Source organism: Mobula birostris, chromosome 3 (genome assembly GCF_030028105.1).
Source record: "Mobula birostris isolate sMobBir1 chromosome 3, sMobBir1.hap1, whole genome shotgun sequence".
NCBI classification, from domain to species: Eukaryota; Metazoa; Chordata; class Chondrichthyes; order Myliobatiformes; family Myliobatidae; genus Mobula; species Mobula birostris.
Genome location: NC_092372.1, coordinates 37575792 through 37595551, shown reverse-complemented (window position 1 = coordinate 37595551; position 19760 = coordinate 37575792). Strand labels below are relative to the sequence as shown.

The following is a 19760-nucleotide window of genomic DNA, read 5'->3' as shown; positions in this document are numbered from 1 at the left end:
TTAGCATGTACAGAATCTCTTACACTATTGACCTTCTGTCTGCCCCCAATCTTGGGCAATTCAACCAATATTTTTTCTTATGATAACAACTTATTTCGGTGAAATCCAATATGTGCTTTTTTCCAACTAACTTTGAATTTTATCCTGTGGGTATCAACTTACATGACCTAGCTGCTAAAAGCTTTAGGTACTCATTTTATTCTGTGCTTGCTGCCTCACTGCCTTAGGTCTCATTTGAAGAGGACCATACAAAGACCTTTCATCTCATAAAACTCTGCATTTCTCTGAAGGGATTCTGCATGGCTGTGGTGTTGTTGGAGATGCTGGGGGTATGTTTCCCAGCAACCGCTGCTGGACAAAGATGGATGGAGAAGATGTAGCAGGGACCATGTGTTAAAAAGTGCCAATAATCCAACAATGTGTTTATAAAGGGCCTGTGCCATTGAGACATTGCTACACCATGATCCCAGCCACATCTATACGACTTCCTCTCGTGCCACAGACCCTTTTTAAAAGTTACTTGTCCACGGATATTTTTCATAATCTTTCCAAAAGTACTGCGGTGAAGTATCTCTCTGTTTAAAAAAAATCGTTTGAAAAAGGTCATATTAAGGTCATATTAAAAGGTCATTTTATCAGTGGGATAAAAACAGGTCTGGCCCATGTAAATTAACTCCAAAGTTTGACAAGAAAATTGTAACTGAAATTTCAGGTTTAGATACACAAGGACTAATCAGAGATAGCCAGCATGACTTTGTCAAGGGCAGACTCTGTCTGACAAACCTAATTGAATTTTTTGAAGCAGAAAGGGAAAGGAAAAATGAACTTAAATTGTATTGGCTCCTCCATGATAACTAGTCTCCAGAGGTGGAGTGTCTGGTCTTATTAGAAAGCTACCCTCGGAAACAGCAGCAGGTCAATCAGCCACTTGAACTATTCCAGCGCTGACTGAGATCTTTGATCCACATCTATGATGATTTTTTTTAGGTAGGTTAATCAACTTCCATGAGCAATGAGAGTTTGGTAAACAGGATCCTTTCTCACTTTTGGCAGTTTATCCACTGCAACCAGATTGTATGACTCAATTGAGATAGCTTCTCCACAACACACTGTGTCGAGCGTCTCACCTGCAACGTTACCTGTGGATTCTGGCAATTATACATCAATATTACTATCTTACAATGGAATCCTAATATTACCTTTTTTAACATACCTTTGGCGTGCATGCATAATGCAGGTCCTGACTAAACACCTTCAAGGAAGGTCCCAATTTAACAGCTTAGCTCACCTTTTATCCCAAGTTTTCATTCTTATCCAGATATTAACAAACTCTTTCTGTAGTGGTTTTGATAGTCACTACCTGTGTTTTTATCACCACACCCACTTCCTTGCAGGAAGTTGTTTAAATTCACTATTAACTCATCCCTGTTGACACATCTCATGTTACAGAGGTCATGCAGCACAATACAGAACTTTGACCAGCTATCTTCCACAAAACCATAAGACATAGGAGCAGAATTAGGCCATTCAACCCATCGACTCCTCTCTGCCATTCCAGCATAGCTGATTTAATATCCATCTCAACCCCATTCTCCTGCCTTCTCCCCATATCCATTGATGCCCTGACTGACCAAGAACCTATCAACATCTGCTCTAAATATACCCAACGACTTGGCCTGCGCAGCCATCTGTGGCAATGAATTCCATAGGTTCACCACCCTCTGGCTAAAGACATATTTTCACCTCATCTCTGTTCTAAATGGATGTCCCTACATTCCAAGGCTGTGCTTTCTGGTCCTAGACTCCCACACTATAAGAAACATCCTCTCCATATTCACCCTATCTAAGCCTTTCAATATTCTATAGGTTTCAATGTGATCCCCCTCATTCTTTTAACCTCCAGTGAGTACAGGCCCAGAGCCATCAAATGCGCCTTACATGTTAACCCTTTCATTCCCGAATTATTCTTGTAAACTGCCTCTGGACCCTCTCCAATGCCAGCACATCTTTTCTTAGATATGGGGCCCAGAACTGCTTACAATACTCCAAGTGCAGTCTGACCAATGCTTTATTAAGCCTCAGCATGATATACTTGTTCTTATACTTCGGTCCTCTCAAAATGAATGCTAATATTGCATTTGCTTTCCTTACCACTTAATCAACCTACAAGTTACACTTTAGGGGATCCTGCTCGAGGACTCCCAAGTCTCTTTGCAGCTGTGATTGTTGAATTTTCTCCCCATTTAGTAAACAGTCTACACCTCTATTCCTTCTACCAAAGTGCATGACCAATCACTTCCCTATACGATATTTCATGTGTTGCTTCTTTGCCATTCTCCCAGTCTGTCTAATTCCTTTTACAAACTCCCTGCTTCATCAACACTACCTGCCCTTTCACCTGCCTTTGTATAGTCCACAAACTTAACCACAAAGCCATCAATTCCATTATCCGTTATTAACATATAACATGAAAAGAAGCGGTCCCAACATTGTGGAACACCGCTAGTCACTGACAGCCAATCAGAAAAGGCCTCTTTTTTCCCACACTTTGCCTCCTGCCAGTCAGCTATCCACTTTCTATGCTGGTATCTTTCCTGTATTACCATTGGCTCTTATCTTGTTAAGTAGCCTCATGTGCAGTATCTTGTCAAAGGCCTTCTGAAAATCCAAGCCAATCAACATCCACTGACTCTCCTTTGTCTATCCTGCATGCTGTTTCCTCAAAGAATTCCAACAGATTTTTCCAGGCAATATTTCCCCTTGAAGAAACCATACTGACTTCTGCCTATGTATTCTTGTGCCTCCAAGTACTCCGAAAACTTATCCTTAATAGTAGACGCCAGCATCTTGCCAGACTAACTAGCCTATAATTTCCTTTCTTCTGCCTTATACAGTTATTAAAGAGTGGAATGACGTTTGCAATTCTGCAGTCCTCCAGAACCATTCCAGAATGTAATGGTTCTTGGAAGATCATTACTAACGGCTCCATAATCTCTTTAGGAACCTCTTTCGGAACCCTGGGGTGCAGTCCATCTGGACCTGGTGACTTACCTACCTTCAAACCTTCCAGCTTGCCAAGTATCTTCTCCTTATTAACTTCACTCACCTCTGACCCCCGACACTTGAATTTCTGGCATACTGCTGATGCCTTCCACAGTGAAGACTGATGTAAAATACATATTGAATTTGTCTGCAACTTCTTTGTGCCTGTTCTACTTCCCCAGCATCGTTTTCCAGCAGTCCAATATCCACTCTTGCCCCTCTTTTACTTTATACAGTACATATCAGAAAAACAAACTTCTGATACATTATTGTCTAGCTTTCCTTCATATTTCACCTTTTCTCTCCTTATAGCTTTTTTGTCGCCTTCTGTTGGTTTTCAAAATCTTCCCACTCCTCAAACATCCACTAATTTTTCTATATTATATGCTTCTCTTTTGCTTTAATGCTGTCGTTGACATCCCTTGTCAGCCACAGGTGCCTCATTCTTCATTTACAATACTTCATCTTTGGGATTAATCTATCCTGGGCCTTCTGAAATGCTTCCAGAAACTCCAGCCATTGCTGTTCTGCTGTCATTCTTGCTAATTTTCCCTTCCAATTAACTTTGGTCAGCTTCTCTCTCACTCCTCTGTAATTCCTTTAATCCTCTGAAATATTGATATATCTGACTTTAGCTTCTCCCTTTCAAACTGTAGGGTGAATATTATGATCATTACTGCAAAGGGCCCCTTTACCTTTAACTCCCTAATTAAATCTGGTTCCTTACACAACATCCAATTCAGAATTGACTTTTCCCTAGTGGGCTCATCCACACGCTGCTCGGAAAAGCCACCTTGTAGGCATTCTACAAATTCCATCTCTCGGGATCCATTACAACCTAATTTCCCAATTTATCTGCATTTTGAAAGCCACCTGACTATTGTAACATTACCCATTTTGCATGCCTTTTCTATCTCTTATTATAACTTGAACCCCACATTCTGGCTCTCTTCCAAGGCCTGAATATAACTCCCATTAGGGTCTTTTTACCCTTGCAGTTTCTTAACTCTACCCACAAGGATTCTAATCACAAACAAGAGAAAATCTGCAGATGGTGGAAATCCGAGCAACAGACACAAAATGCTGGAGAGACTCAGCAGGCTAGGCAGCATCTATTGAAAAGACCGTACTGGGCCAAGGACTGGAAATAAAAGACTTTTTTTCCAGTCCTGATGAAAGGTTTTGGCCTGAAATGTCAATTGGACCCTTCCATTGCTGCTGCTTGGCCTGCTGAGCTCCTCCAGCGTTTTGTGTGTGCCGCAAGGGTTGTACATCATCCAATCCTATGTTACCTCTTTCTAGGGATTTAATTTCAATGTTTACCAACAGAGAGACCCCACCCCCTCTGCCTACCTACCTGTTCTTTAGAAACAATGTATAGTCTTGGATGTTAAGCTCCCAAACAAATCCTTCTTTCAGCCACGACTCAGTGATGCTCACGATACAATCTCTAACCGTGTTACAAGATCATCTACCATATTCTGTATACAACGTGCAATGAACTATGACACTTCAGTCCTGTATTCATCACCCCTGTTTCGATTTTGGCATCAGCTTACACATCAACTCATCCCACTGACCGCAATTTTGCATTATCTATCATCTGCCTGTCCTGGCTCAGTCTAACTGCACACTGAGTCTACTGGCATAACAACTGCCCCATCCTCAGCTCTTTCACTCAGTTCCCATCCCTCCGCCAAATCTGTTTATAAACTCTCCAGGCTCTAGCAAACCTGCCCGCAAGGATAGTAATCTCCTTCGTGTTCAGGTGTTACTTGTCCTTTTGTACAGGTTATACCTTCCCCAGAAAAGATCCCAATGATCCAGCAATCTGGAGGCCTGCGTCCTGCACCAGTCACTCAGCCATGTACTCAGCTGCTGAGTCATCCTATTCCTACCCTCACTGGCACGTGGCACAGGCAGCAATCCAGAGATTACTAACCTGGAAGTTCTGCTTTTTCAGCTTTCCAACTCGATCCCTAAAATCTCTCTTCAGGACCTCCTCGCTTTTCCTACTTATGTCCTTGGTACCAATAAGTACCACAACTGCTGGCTGCTCACTCTCCTCCTTTAGAATGCTTTAGCCCAATCCGAGACATCCCTAACATACCACCTGGGCTTCTCCTTCATGTCCACAAAGTCTCCTGTCTGCTCCTTTTACTTCTGCATTCCATTTTTCTTCCCTCCCCTTCTGAGCCACAGAGCCAGACACCTGACTACTGTGGCTTTCCTCTGGTAGGTTAACCCCCTCCCCCCAACACTATTCAGAGTGGTGTACCTGTTGTTGAGGGGATCAGCCACAGAGGCACTCTGCACTGGCTGCCTGTCCCCTTTCCCTCTGCTGGCAGCCACCCAGATACCTGTGGCCTGTACTTTGGATGTAACTACCTCCTTCTAAGTCCCGTCGATCAACCTCTCAGCCTCCTGAATGATCCAGAGTTTATCCAGTTCCAGCAGTGATCCCTTAACACTGTCTGAAAGTAACTGCAGCTGGACGCACTTCTTCCTCGTCAGAGACTCTGGAAGTTTTCCTACCTACCCACATCCCGCAAGAAGGGTATTTCACTACCCTGCCTGGCATCCCCACTGTCCTAACCATGTAATAAGAAAGAAAGACAGAGAAATTAAACAAAATAGAATCTACCTACAGACTTCGTCTCTCCTTGCTGAAGTCTGAGCTCCCCACTCTAATACTGGCCCACTCACACAGTGGGCGCTCCCACAATGTCCATACGACCAATAAGTGTCTATCTACACTAATCGCATTTACCAGCACTTCATCCATAGCCTTGGTGACTTAAGTGCTCATTCAAGTGCCTGTTAAAAATTGCAAGAGCACCATCTTCTCAGGCAGGGAATTCCAAATCCTCACCACCCTCTATCTTTTCTCAGATCCCTTCTAAGCCTACCCCTTAGCTTAAACCTTTGCCCTTTGTTTTTTAGTTGCCTCTGTCATTGGTGAAAACTTTCTTATTATCCATCCCGTCATGCCTCTCATAAATTTGTTTACTTCTTTCAGGACCATCTCAGCGTCCTGTTCTCCAGGGAAAACAAGCCCAGTGCTGTCCAGTTTCTTCTTGTAATTGAAATAATCCATGCCTGGCAACAGGTGGTGAAACAGATGTCATCAAATCCACATTCTCCAGGGTTATTACTTTAGAGCTTCATCCAGTAATCCTTGATTAGCAGTTTCTGTGAGCTCTAGCTTCTGGGAGCATCTCAAGTCAAGCCCAGACAAAGCATCCCAAACAATGAGAAGCTCCTAGATTACTTAACTAACTAGGGCTACGATTTTCTCAGATGCACAATCCATCAATTTGAGTGATTTCTAGGAAGGGGTACAGTCGACGTTTCGGGTTGAGACCCTTCGTCAGGACTAACTGAAGGAAGAGCTAGTAAGAGATTTGAAAGTGAGAGGGGGAGGGGGAGATCCAAAATGATAGGAGAAGACAGGAGGGGGAGGGATGGAGCCAAGAGCTGGACAGTTGATTGGCAAAAGGGATATGACAGGATCATGGGACAGGAGGCCCAGGGAGAAGGAAAAGGGGGAGGGGGGGGAAAAACCCAGAGGATGGGCAAGGGGTATAGTCAGAGGAACAGAGGGAGAAAAAGGAGAGAGAGAGAAAGAATGTGTGTAAATAAATAAATAACACGTGGGGTACGAGGGGGAGGTGCGGCATTAGCTGAAGTTAGAGAAGTCAATGTATATGCCAACAGGTTGGAGGCTACCCAGACGGAATATAAGGTGTTGTTCCTCCAACCTGAGTGTGACTTCATCTTTACAGTAGAGGAGGCCGTGGATAGACATATCAGAATGGGAATGGGATGTGGAATTAAAATGTGTGGCCACTGGGAGATCCTGCTTTCTCTGGCGGACAGAGCGTAGGTGTTCAGCAAAACAATCTCCCAGTCTGCGTCGGATCTCGCCAATATATAGAAGGCCACATCGGGAGCAATGGACGCAGTATATCACCCCAGCCGACTCACAGGTGAAGTGTTGCCTCACCTGGAAGGACTGTCTGGGGCCCTGAATGGTGGTGAGGGAGGAAGTGTAAGGGCATGTGTAGCACTTGTTCCACTGACAAGGATAAGTGCCAGGAGGGAGATCAGTGGGGAGGGATGGGGGGGACGAATGGACAAGGGAGTTGCGTAGGGAGCGATCCCTGTGGAAAGCAGAGAGAGGGAGTGAGGGAAAGATGTGCTTAGTTGTGGGATCCCGTTGGAGGTAGCGGAAGTTATGGAGAATAATAGGTTGGACCAGAGGCTGGTGGGGTGGTAGGTGAGGACCAGGGGAACCCTATTTCTAGTGGGGTGACGAGAGGATGGAGTGAGAGCAGATGTGCGTGAAATGGGGGAGATGCGTCTGAGAGCAGAGTTGATGGTGGAGGAAGGGAAGCCCCTTTCTTTAAAAAAGGAGGACATCTCCCTCATCCTGGAATGAAAAGCCTCATCATGAGAGCAGATGCGGCAGAGACGGAGGAATTGCGAGAAGGGGATGGCATTTTTGCAAGAGACAAGGTGAGAAGAGGTTGAAACATCGACTGTACTTCTTCCTAGAGATGCTGCCTGGCCTTCTGCGTTCATCAGCAGCTTTGATGTATGTTGCTTGAATTTCCAGTACCTGCAGAATTGCTCGTGTTTAAATTTGAGTGGTTTGATCTAATCCACTACCAGGACTCACAACCCATAACTACAATAGGTAATTGGACCCGATCATCTCTACCAGACATCCAGCTATCCATCTCACCCATTAGTTGGAGAATGAGTGTGTTTGTAACACTAACTTGGTTAGAATCGGTAAAAAGTGATGGAAGGATTTCAAATTGATATCATCCTATCAGAGCAACCCATCATGGTATCCATATGCCAACTTTTGGTCAATTGACATGATGGCCTTACATCCGTATTCTCTGAGATGTCTGAGAAGTGCTTCTGTGCTAATTCCATTTCCTCATATTTCATATCTGTAACTTTTAGAATACTCCAAAGTGTCTTTATGAATATACTTGCTTCTTTGTTTCTAAGCGATGGGGTCTACCTTATTATTGGTGGTTTGCATTCGCAAGCAATTAAATGGACATTCTGAGGCTAGGTATCTCTCACTATCATCCAGAGCAAAGCTATCTACTTTTTACACTGTTTAACACTTATGACCTGCTGGTTTCTTACAACACCCACTTATGGTGTCCACGCGATTTAAATGCAAAGAGTACTTCGTACTATTACCATTCCTGCTGCTACCTGTTTCCCAGCTGTAGCACAGAATCATCCCCAGAGCAGAACTATTTTACATTCTACAGAGACATGTCCATGGCTATTCCACTTGCTTCTTCAAATGTTAAGTCGTGCATGGCAAGTGGCATTTGCTTGAACTTTTTCCTTTGCCAACCCATAGGTCAACTCATCCTATAAGTTCATCTTATAAGTTCATCTTATAGACAAGGTATTCAGCCTGACAGTGCATTTGGCAAGTGCTTCTTCTGATCATTGGTTGCACATACCAAAGCTGCAACTCTCAATAATATTTTAAAGATAGTAAAGTAAAATGCACCTTCAGCACTCCAGGAGTGTGCTCGTAGTAAACTCACTAATGTCACATATGCCTCCAGCCATATCACCAGTAAGAATATCATACCCGTTTACAAATGCTACTCTTTTCTGTACAACATTTCATTCACTCTCAGCAACACCCCCACTAACATCAGAGTCGTGGAGTTGCACGGTGCTGCAGCAGGCACTTTGAATCATTGAGAGTGTGCCATTTATCTCTCACGCTCCTATCTGCTCTCCACTCACCTATACGTTGGAGTCATTTAGCCAGTGAACCTATCAACCTGCACGTGGTCAGGATGTGGGAGGAAATAAGAGCACCAAGAAGAATCCCACACTATCATAAGAAGAAAGTACAAACTCCAAGTCCTCTTACATCATACAAGCTGACTATCACACCCCTTACCTACCACCTGCACTGTTTTAGCTAGAGGACTTTGATTACAATACACACTGGATTGCTGCTCTTTTCCACCCAGGTAAGTAGCTATAAGGTCCGTTGTACAGCCGTCTATTAGGGCAAAGAGCAAGGAATGAGTTACCAAATTAAAAACATCTTAACTTAAAAATTATTATCACAGATCTAAAGTGCTGTGGCTGGTATAATAGTTTATCAAAAGTCATACCACATGATACATTCTTGACACATTCACTAGGAATTTGACTTCTGCAACTTTTGCAGGTCTGGTGTTTGTCCCTGCAATAACCGTTCTCAATAACCACACTTGAGAGATTATAAATCATTAGTTTTGCTATTAGCAATGATCCAGTTGCTTGTTTTACTAATCTGCAGCTGTTCATTTGGCTCATAATATTTTCCCCTCCACACTAAGAGACAATCAATCCCTTTTGGTTCATCATGTTTCATGCTGCACTACAGAAATACAATTACAAAGCCAATTCTGATTAAAATACATTTTAATTAAATTTGAAAAGTTTATATATTCTTAATTACTCTTTTGGATATTGCACATTACTTTTCTGCACATATTGCATTTAACCATTTTTAGACCTAAAAACATATGCAAATAATAGGGCAAGTGGTCTCCTCCCATGTCATAGAGTAATACATAGGAAAATAAGATGCTGTCTCTCATAACAGAAAATACTCGTGATTTGTCATGATGTGCTTTTGAAGTGTGGTTATTGTTGTACTACAGGAGAATGTGGTAGTCAATTAACATACAGCAAGGTTCCACAAACTGCTATAGAACAAAATAACCATATCATTTGTTTTAACTGTTACTTGAAGAATAAATATTAGTCAGAGTATTGGCAGATCTCCCATTTTCTTTATCACAATGCCGCTATTGGTTCTTCTCCATCCTCTTGCGATGATAGACAAGGACTTAGGTTTATATCCAAACTGAAAGTGCTGTACTGGAGTGCCTGATTGAATGGACTTATACCCAAAAAGCTTCTGACCCAGCAGAAAATGCACACCCGTGCTTGCAAGCCTGAAACTACATTTTGAATGATGAACCAGAATTAAATCACCACACAATAATTTTAAAAGCTATGGCAAAGGAATTAATAGTATGCAAATTGAAACAAATTTTAAAAAGTAAAGCCTTTTATAGCATTATTAGGTTCCAATTAACCTTCCAGGTGTGAAATAATGTATTACTACTAGTTTTTATTCGCCTAAGTATGCTAAATGGGATTTCTATTTGTTCTAAACAGGACTGTTTCAGACCTGAAATAAAATGTCACATTGTTAATTGAAATGGAATCTGCTCATTATCACATTCAGTTAGAATGATAAGATTTAAGTTACCTAAATGGCATTAACTTTCATGGAACTACAACAGTACCATAGCAGTAAATGACAGAAAAAAATTAACATTTGTTTAAATAATAGATGGCTTATGATGCTGTGTTTTTCAATTTCACCTTATTTCATCATGTGGGATAAATAATTACTTTCTACTATGCAAATTATGTTAGATTCAATGGAATCCTTACTGATGGAAAGACAAAAAAAACAGTAAGGCTTTTAGATGTCAAGTTAAACAAATGGGAGAGGCATGTGGGAGAGTGAAACTGGATGAGAAATTCAAAACAAATAGAATTGAGTAACACCATAGGAAGCAATTTGTTCCTATTTTTGGAGCTGAATGAGGAACATGAGCCAGACCATCCTGTAAGAATGGGGTCTTTGTGAGGTGTAAGGAAAATGCTTTTGAAATTAATTGTGTTGTCCTTTCTCCACAAACAAAACTGCATTCAGAAAAAGCTGCATGTTCTTATCATATTGGCAACATTTGATATGAATAAGGTTCTCTGCCTTTCAGCGCAACAAGTTTTTCTTACATTGGCTCTTAAACTGGGTGGGTAAATCAAGTTGTAAAAGTTGCAAAAATCAACTGGTGTCAATTTAAAAAATTGATATGGGATGAAATATGATAAAAACAAGCTACAAATATGGTGAAAGAATGATGAAAATTCCTTAAAATGATTACGCCCAAAACTTGTTCCTATTTCCCTATTTTGCTTTCTCTTTCAGATATCAACTGATCAACTGTTTCTGATAATTTTTTTAAAATTTTAGATTACAAAAATTAATTTAATGTGTGTTTAGTTACCTACAATATTCAAATATATATATAAAATGATTAAGGCTGATATCAATTAATATCTGAACAAAGGATCTGGAATCAGGTGTGAATAAGCGTGAGATAAGACCATAAGGTCATCAGACTATAAGACATAGGAGCAGAATTAGGCCATTTAGCCCATCGAGTCACCTCCACTATTCAACCATGGCTGATCCCTTTTTCCCCATCTCCACCCGAATCCCCAGCCTCCTCCCCGAAACGCAATCAGCCAGGATCGTATGGAATGGCAGAGACAAATTAAGCCGTGAATTAGGTTGAATTTCCTTTGTGCAGACAAAGGTTGTGCAAGCACTTCATGAAGTTCAATTAGCATGAAGAAATTAAAAATGTGGTTATACTGCATCTGTCTACTGATTGCTGTTGGTTATCACATCCAATCATTTTATAGAGTAGGCTGATCTCAAGTTGATCAGTACAATTAGGAAATACAGAGTACCTGCTTCCCGATTTACCTGCTGATTCGTGTCATTCTCACTATCCACAGCCCCACCAACCTCTGTGTTTCCTGCAAAGTTACTAATCATACCTCCTACATTATTTTCTAAGTTGTTAATTATACAAAATAATAAGAGTCCATTTCTTGTCCCTGTGGTACACCACTGTTCACATACTTCCAGTTGCAATAGCAATCCTCTTTCATTACTCTCAGTTTCCTATTAGCAAGCCAACTGTGGACTGCATTTGTCAATTTGCCTTGTATCCCATGGGCTCGAACCTCCTAGCCACGTGGGACCTTGTCATATGCCTTACTAAAGTCCATCAACCATACTTCCTTTCTTGGTGTACTTACTTACATCTGTGGAAGAAAAATCATTTACATGATTCAGACAGGATCTCCCACCAGGAAAACCATGCTGGTTTTCCCTACGTTATGCTGCTCCTCTGAACTCTTTTTTTCCAATAGCTTCCTAAACACTGATGGCCAATGAAGATTTAAAAGTCTTTGTCAGGGCCCCAGTTGCCTCCACTCTTGTGTGGTAAACATCTTGTCATGTCCTGAAGAATTATCCACCTTTATGTCTGTTAAAATGTGTCTCCTTTTCAATGATAATATGGCTCCGAATGCCACCAGCTCTGTTCCTAAAATCTCCAGATACAATGACTCTCTCCTTGGAGGATACAGAAGAGTAACATTCATTTAATACCTCACACATTTCCTGTGGCTTTGCAAAGAAATTTCTAGAAACCTACTGGATTATCTAGATATTTGTACATTGTCCCTTCAACGAGAATGAGATTATAATTGTCACTGCTACAAACCTGAAGAGCATGCCCTGTATTAGATGGATCTTACACCACTTGGCTTTGGTATGCAATGTGTGAAATGATTTGATTGTCATCAAATAATTCAGGTATGGAGTAATTTTATCTCTGAATCCAGAAGCAGGGTGCCACGGCAACATAGTGGTTACCGCAATGCTGTTACACCACATGATGTCAGAGTAGGAGTTCAATCCTGACGTCTTCTGTAAGAGATCTCTGTACATCCTCCCTGTGGATTTCTCTGGGTCATCTGGTGTCCTCCCACAGTCCAAAGATGTACTGAGTAGGTTAATTGGTCATTGTAAATTGTCCTTTGATTAGGCTAGAGTTACATCAGAGTTGTCAGGGGTTGCGGGGCAGTGTGGCTCAAAGGGCTGGAAGGGCCTATTCCTCGCTGTATCTCAAAGTTCAAGTACTATCCAAGTACATATGTGTCACCATATTCAACCCTGAGATTCATTTCTTGTGGGCATACTCAACGAGTCCATAACAGGATCAATAAAAGACCACAACAACTTGGGTGTTCAACCAGTGTGCAAAAGACAACTAACTGCAAATGCAGAAAGAAAGAAATAATAATAAATAAATAAGCTATAAACATTGAGAACATGAAATGAGCAGTCCTTGAAATTGAGCCCATGGATTGTGGGAACATTTCAATGATGGAACAAGTGAATTCGAGTGAAGTTATTCCATTTGGTTCAAGAGCCTGATGTCTGAGGATGTATTAACTGTTCATGAACCTGGTGGTGTGAGTCCCAATGCTCCTGATGGCAGCAGCAAGAAGAGAGCATGTCCTGGGTGGTGGGGGTCCCTGATGACGGATGCTGCTTTACCGTAACAACACTTTGTGTAGATGTGAACAATGGTGAGGAGGTCTTTACCTGTGATGGACTGGGCCATATTGACTACTTTTAGTAGGATTTTCCATTGAAGGGCATTGGCGCTTCTATACTAAGCAATGATGTAGCCAGTTAATATACTCTACACTGCACTTCTATAGAAGTTTGTCAAAGTTTTAGATGTCATGCTGAATCTTCGCAAACTCCTAAGGAAGTAGATGCATTGCCGTGCTTTCTTCGTAATTGTACATACGTGCTGAGCCCAAGACATGTCCTCCAAAATAATAACAGCAAGGAATTAAAAGTTGCTGACCCACTCCACTGCCGAATAAATAAATAAATAAATCCAGTGCACCAAAATATTGGGAATTTGTCATGAAGACAGGCTTGTAAAGCAACTCAATGTCTTCTTAATAAACTTTGACAATGTACTGAACATGCCTATTTCTATTAGAATTTTCCTCAAAATGGCTCCATTTTGACATCGATGATACAGCAGATTCAAGCCGCCATTTTCATTCTCCAATGTGATTATTTTTTTCTTTTAGTTGCAAAGACCAGACCAGTGTAATTGCCAAATTATGACAACATTTTCATTCATGGAACTGCGATCTAACACTTCTTAAAAAAAATCAAAATAAAATGCTTTGGAATAAATAGCGTATGTGGTGATGGAGCCTATTGGACCATCATGTATCTCAAGCCATTTTTTTCAATATAACATACACATACAGTGGATTCTGGTTAATTGGGCAGCCACTTATTTGGATCTCTTAAGGAACAAATATTAATTGAAAAATTAGCCAAGATTCCTTTGCTTATTATGGGACACAATGCAGCTTAATTGGGTGAGAAGACTGTGGCCAAACAAATTCTAGGAAGCATCAATCGTATGCCCTTGTGGTCTGTTAGACTATACACTGTGTTTAAAGCAAACAGTTCTTAAATAGGGTCAGCTGCATGTGTTTGTGTTCAACACAAAGTGTTTTTTTTTGTCATGTAAGTTGGTGGGAGATAAGCAATAAGACAATTCTGAACTATTTTGCTCACTATGATTTCAAACATTCGGTTTTGGAGTTGCCAGAAATGGCCAGGAATGAAAATGAAATGATCTCACTGCGTCAACAAGTTTGAAACAATGAAGAATTTGAAGTTATCAACAATCACCTTGAATGTTACAATGAAAATGAAGATTTGGAGGATGCGGTTGTCGACAGTATTGTATGAAGGTGGTCCATTATCTACACTAGTTGTCTGCGCTGATTTTTTTCCAGTCAATCAAAAGAACATAGCAGAGTACTCTGTACGAATTCTTCCGTCGATAACTTTTAGGAACTAATATACAATGTTATAATACTGTGGTAGTATTGATAGTGCTCTAATGTATTTTAAATTTCATTTAAATACATAATGTGTTACTCAGTTAAACAGTATTTTGTCTTTTTTATACCTTTTTAATTATTTCCATGAAAATTCAGCTAATTGGGGTAACCACTTAATTGTGCCAAAATGTACTGGTTCTGATGTGTCTCAGTTAACTGGAATCCACTGTATTGACTTTTATTAAAGATTTATTCCCCAGGATAGATCTTTATTTGACTTCGATTTTTACTCAGTCCATGTAAGCATTATAAGATATGGTAACAGAGTACACATCCAAATGGTGGCTATTTATGTACTATATATTTTTATAATGTCAATAAAAGGTTCCATCTTTACTTTTCCAGACTGAACTACATCCAGAATACAGGGAAAAAAGGAGGGTTCATCTGGAAAGATAGGTGGATAGCCCTTCCATATTTTTATGCTGTTTTTAAGGGGTTATCCTCACTAATTTTATCAAATTTGTCATTATGCATGGAGAACGATAACTTTTCCAATTTGCACATGTCTGCATTTATCTCTGTCTTGTTTCCTAGGGAAGAAGAACTCTCTCCTATTACATAAAGTTCAAAGAGATCTGAACACTGGTGTTTTTGATAACCAAGAGACAGAGCTTCTAAAAAAGATGGTGAAACAAGACCGGGAGATGGTGCAATTCATAGAAACACCCCTCACTGCATCATTCGGCGTATTTCCTCCATTATCTGGCAACTCAATCATCAGAGCTTCTATGCAGTCACAGCCACTAAATATAGCTCAGTCAGATTTTCAGCACATTTCCTCACCAAATTTGAATACTTATTCGCCGTCTTCTCAACCATCCACAAGGCCACCTCAGCTGGTTCAGACTGTACCCAATCAGAATTCCCCGTCACCCAGCTCACAGGCAGTGGCTCCCTCACCCAGCTCTTTTACTGCTGCAGTTCCAAGTCCCTCTGTTCAGAGTCCTCTGGCAGGCCGAACTTTCCAATATGGTTCACCAAACGTGTCACAGATGTCCTTGATGCAACAACAGCCGGTGCACAGCCCTGCCCAGAGGCGCGATTCCAACAAAAGCACGCAGGGTTTGCAAACGAGCAACCTAAGCAGAGATGTAAGACCTCTCTCGGCATCTCAACCTTCTCTGCCTCACGAGGTGACACCAATGATGATCAGACCACAGCCATCCTCTGGAGAACCATTAGCACCAGTTCCTGCTTCAATCCCAACCACGCAAAGTCCAGGTCCTCAAGGAGGCATCCGAAGCACTGTTCCACAAAGAATGTCCCTTTTCCGACACATGTCCTCAGGAGCAATACCACCACCACGAGGGACACAAGCAGCTCCACCAACCCAAAAAAGGGAAACATCCGCAGTCTTAAGTACAGATACTGATCAAGGAAGACCACGATTTCCCTCTAATTTATGACCTTAACAGTTTTTGTTTATTGCTGACCCTGTTAATATCGAACACTGAAATCCTTGCTCAGCATTCTACAAGGCAACCTCATTGTTCATGAGGAGAGTCTCATCATCTTCTGACAGACTGGACATTGCTGTCCTCATGACATGCACAGCTCAACAAATGTAAAATATAACAGAATAAAGGATTAAAAACCCTAATTTTCAGAGTTCTAATTAGTAAACTACCAGTCTTCCTTCCCCATGGATTTTGAACACATTGAATTGTTTTCTAAACTCTTGTAAAATAAGAGAAGAGGAACAGTAACTCACCAACTGGATCAACATTATTGTTTAAACAAAATTCTCTGAGTGCACAGCAATGCAAATCCAGTTTGGGACAGGGTTTTTAGGTGTTTCAATGCTGCTCCATAAACATCACTCCACCATTCAGTGTTTCTTGCTGGAGAACTACTCATCAAGATATTGTGTCTTTTATCAACAAAGCATGGGACACCCAATATGTTTTGTAATGAACTCTCAATAGGTTATTCTGTAAATTCTGTTCCAGTATTATTCTGGGTGATACTTCTGCATGTTCAATGGTGGACTAAGGACCAAGTTTAAACCCATCTTGACATTCTGCTAAAATAGACAAGACATTCCTCATTTTAGCTTCAGTGTTAAATGTATGCTGCATTTAAATGGATTCAGCTAAAGGACATTTACGTACAACAATACAGTACATGTGGAGGAAAGGAAATATCCATGTCTTTGATGCTAATATAAATGCAAATATGCTTATTGTGGTAACTAGGATTTTTTTTCATTCCCATTCCTTTTCTCCTTCTCATTTTCCATTCGGCTTTGAAAAATAAGTAACTTGTTGGCCTGGAAGGTTATTTTAAAAAAATGTCAAAGACAGCATCTCATGATATCTGTAGGTACCATGCTGCACAATTGTAATGTTTCAATGTCTTATTTTATTAAAATAATAGTTTTATTGGTTAAATGACACTTCCAAGCGTTTAAACTGGTCTTTTTCCTTTATTTTGTTTCTTCATTTCCATTGTGTTTAGTAATGTAATATGTTAATTTAAAATTTACAGTTTTAGAAAACATTCCCAATTTGTTCTGTGTATGATGCTTTAAGACACATCATGAAAGACAATATTTAAAGCCATACTCTCATAATTTTATTCATATTGTAGACTCTTTTAAAGTGAGTATTAATTGTAAGTTTCTTCTACATTTACTTGCTTTGGCATTCTCTAGATATATTTCTGTATTTTTATTTTAAAGTGTGAGGTTATTGGTCTTAATGCAGCTCCAAACAATCTTAAAAAGTCACATCACCTTTCAAAGTGATTTGGTTCTTTATCAAAATTAATTCATTGATGAGTTTCCAATCGGATTCAAAAGTGTGGCTATCTTTATTTCCTTCAATATTTCCCAAGTAGCATTTCCCCTCAAAATGAAAGTGAAAAAGTTGTGTATGATTTCATTGAAGAATCCGATATAAGATTGAAACTATATTGTTATTTTCAGTTACTTCGCTACATGAGAGAATATGGCTTTAACTTAATGTTTGCTTATCATATGCAGTGCAAATAGTAACATATTTTTGGAATGCAAAACACTGATTTATTAATCAAGAAATCAAATGGAACAAATAAAGGAAAAGGATTTATTTCAATAGGAAACTGTGATTTGTGAGGTTCCTTCTGGTGTCTTTGGGTTCCTTTAATTGTTTTTGTTTTCTTCTGCATTTGTTTTTGAAGCTTATCTCTGCAAATTACATTCTTATGCTATTGTGTGCCTAAATTGTAGTCATTTTATACTCATATGTATAAAAATGAAAACTTTAAAAATATCTCCATCTTAAGAATTTCAGAGAAAGATGTTAGAAATCCAGATGGTTGCTATTTTACTTAAGTGTTGATATTTGGGAAAGGAAGGACAGGGGCCACTATCTAAGGGATTAAGGACAAAGTTTATCTTTTTCAAACCAGATTATCCTTGTCACAGATGGCACAAATTAATGTATATATTAATATATGTGCAGAAATTGAAATAGGATTAACATAATGTAAAATATAAAAGAATACATAGATATATACTTATATACCTATTCTGAATTCTGGTGTTGACACCATGACCTCTAATAGTTCATATATATATATATATTGTATATAAAATTGCACTGAGATGAGATTATCCTGCACAATTTCATTGTAGCTTTCCTGGCATTAACTCCATATAGCATAACAGCTGATGTGAGTTTGTACAGTAATGGACATTGGTGCTATGGGAAGAAACTTTGAATGTAAAATTCTTGTGGAAGGACAACCTAGTCAGTGGATGAGCTTAATTATTTTCTTGCTGTCTTTGCTTGCACTGAAACTTTAAACATGAAAGGAGTAAAACATTGTAAGTCAAACATTATCCAAGTAAGGCACTAATCAGGGAGGTGTTTCATATGATCATCTTATAAAAGAAATGCTTTCATGGAAAACTGTTCTCCATGTTTAGTACTTTGAAATGAGACATGCTCTTCCCCAGCAATGTAGAGATGTATTGTTTCCTTACCCCTCATTTGTTCAGGACTAATGAATTTACTATAATGGCATGTTGCACATATTCTTTGCCAGACAATTTATGATGATTGTGGAAGTTTCAGCTTTAATCATTTGCTACATAAGGAAGCAGTGGCTGATTGCCCATTTACTACATAAAGGAAATAAAAAAATTGTTGGTGCATGACTATAGGGGAAGCCAATAAGAATAATTCACTTAGCACGTGGCTGAAGAAGTTTGAAAGGCTTGCACAACTTTGACTCCAATATGCAGAAAGATTCACTTGCAGCATTTCAACATTTGGCCTTTCTTTAATTTCTCCTTGGAAGTTTTCTTCCCTGAAGCTGTTAAATTCCTTTGAGAGTTTAGTTTGACTTCTTAATTAGAATATGGTATCTCATCCAAATGCCATTTATATTAGATGGTTCTAAACTTTGACTATAGTATGCTATTTACTGCAGTAAAGCCCTATTGACCTTCACCTGTTAGCCATAGGCATCTTTCCATTTTATTAATGGGATATTAGCTGGGCCAAAGCTTATCGCCCTTGAGAAGGTGACAGTCAGCCAGTTCAATGAACATGAGTAATCCTTCTGTCAAAAGTATGCCTGTAGTGAGGGAGTCAGAAGGGAAGCCAGGACAGGTTACTTTGTCCTGCAAGGTGTTGAGCTTAAGGACGTGTTGGTGCCGTTGTCATCCATCACACCTCTGACATGCCTTATAGAAGGACTTTGCTTTGTCATGGGGTGAGCTACTTGCTGCTTAAACATAGCTTTTGGAATCTGCTTTTACGTTACATGCATCTATACAGCAGAGAGGATTGAAGACCAAAGCTGTACCTCAGATGAGCACCCCAACCCTTCCCCACTCCAGGATCAGCTATCACAGAGACTGCCTGCAAAGTACACTCATGGTCGAGAAGACTCATAGAACATAGAACAGTACAACACAGGAACAGGTCCTTTTGCCCACCTATCTCTGCTAATCATGATGCTATTTAAACCACACATTTACATATCTATCTCCCTCTGGAACTGCACAAAGTATACAAATCTGGCCTAACTAAAGTTTTATACAACTGCATTATGTCTTCCTGACTTCCATG

At 40.0% G+C, this 19760-nt stretch overlaps 1 protein-coding gene across 2 annotated transcripts in view; it reads left to right on the top strand.

The window, feature by feature from the left end:
• LOC140194566 (potassium/sodium hyperpolarization-activated cyclic nucleotide-gated channel 1-like) overlaps positions 1 to 16992 on the top strand; it is a 255750-nt gene extending 238758 nt beyond the window's left edge. The window contains exon 8 of one of the 2 annotated variants that reach the window (XM_072251785.1): positions 15235 to 16992. In XM_072251785.1, the coding sequence (XP_072107886.1) occupies positions 15235 to 16106 (872 nt within the window). In that variant the 3' untranslated portion in view covers positions 16107 to 16992. Of the gene's footprint in view, positions 1 to 15042; positions 15060 to 15234 lie in introns of those variants that run through there. The other variant, XM_072251786.1, reaches the window with a different exon arrangement.
• The last annotated feature ends 2768 nt before the right edge of the window (positions 16993 to 19760 follow it).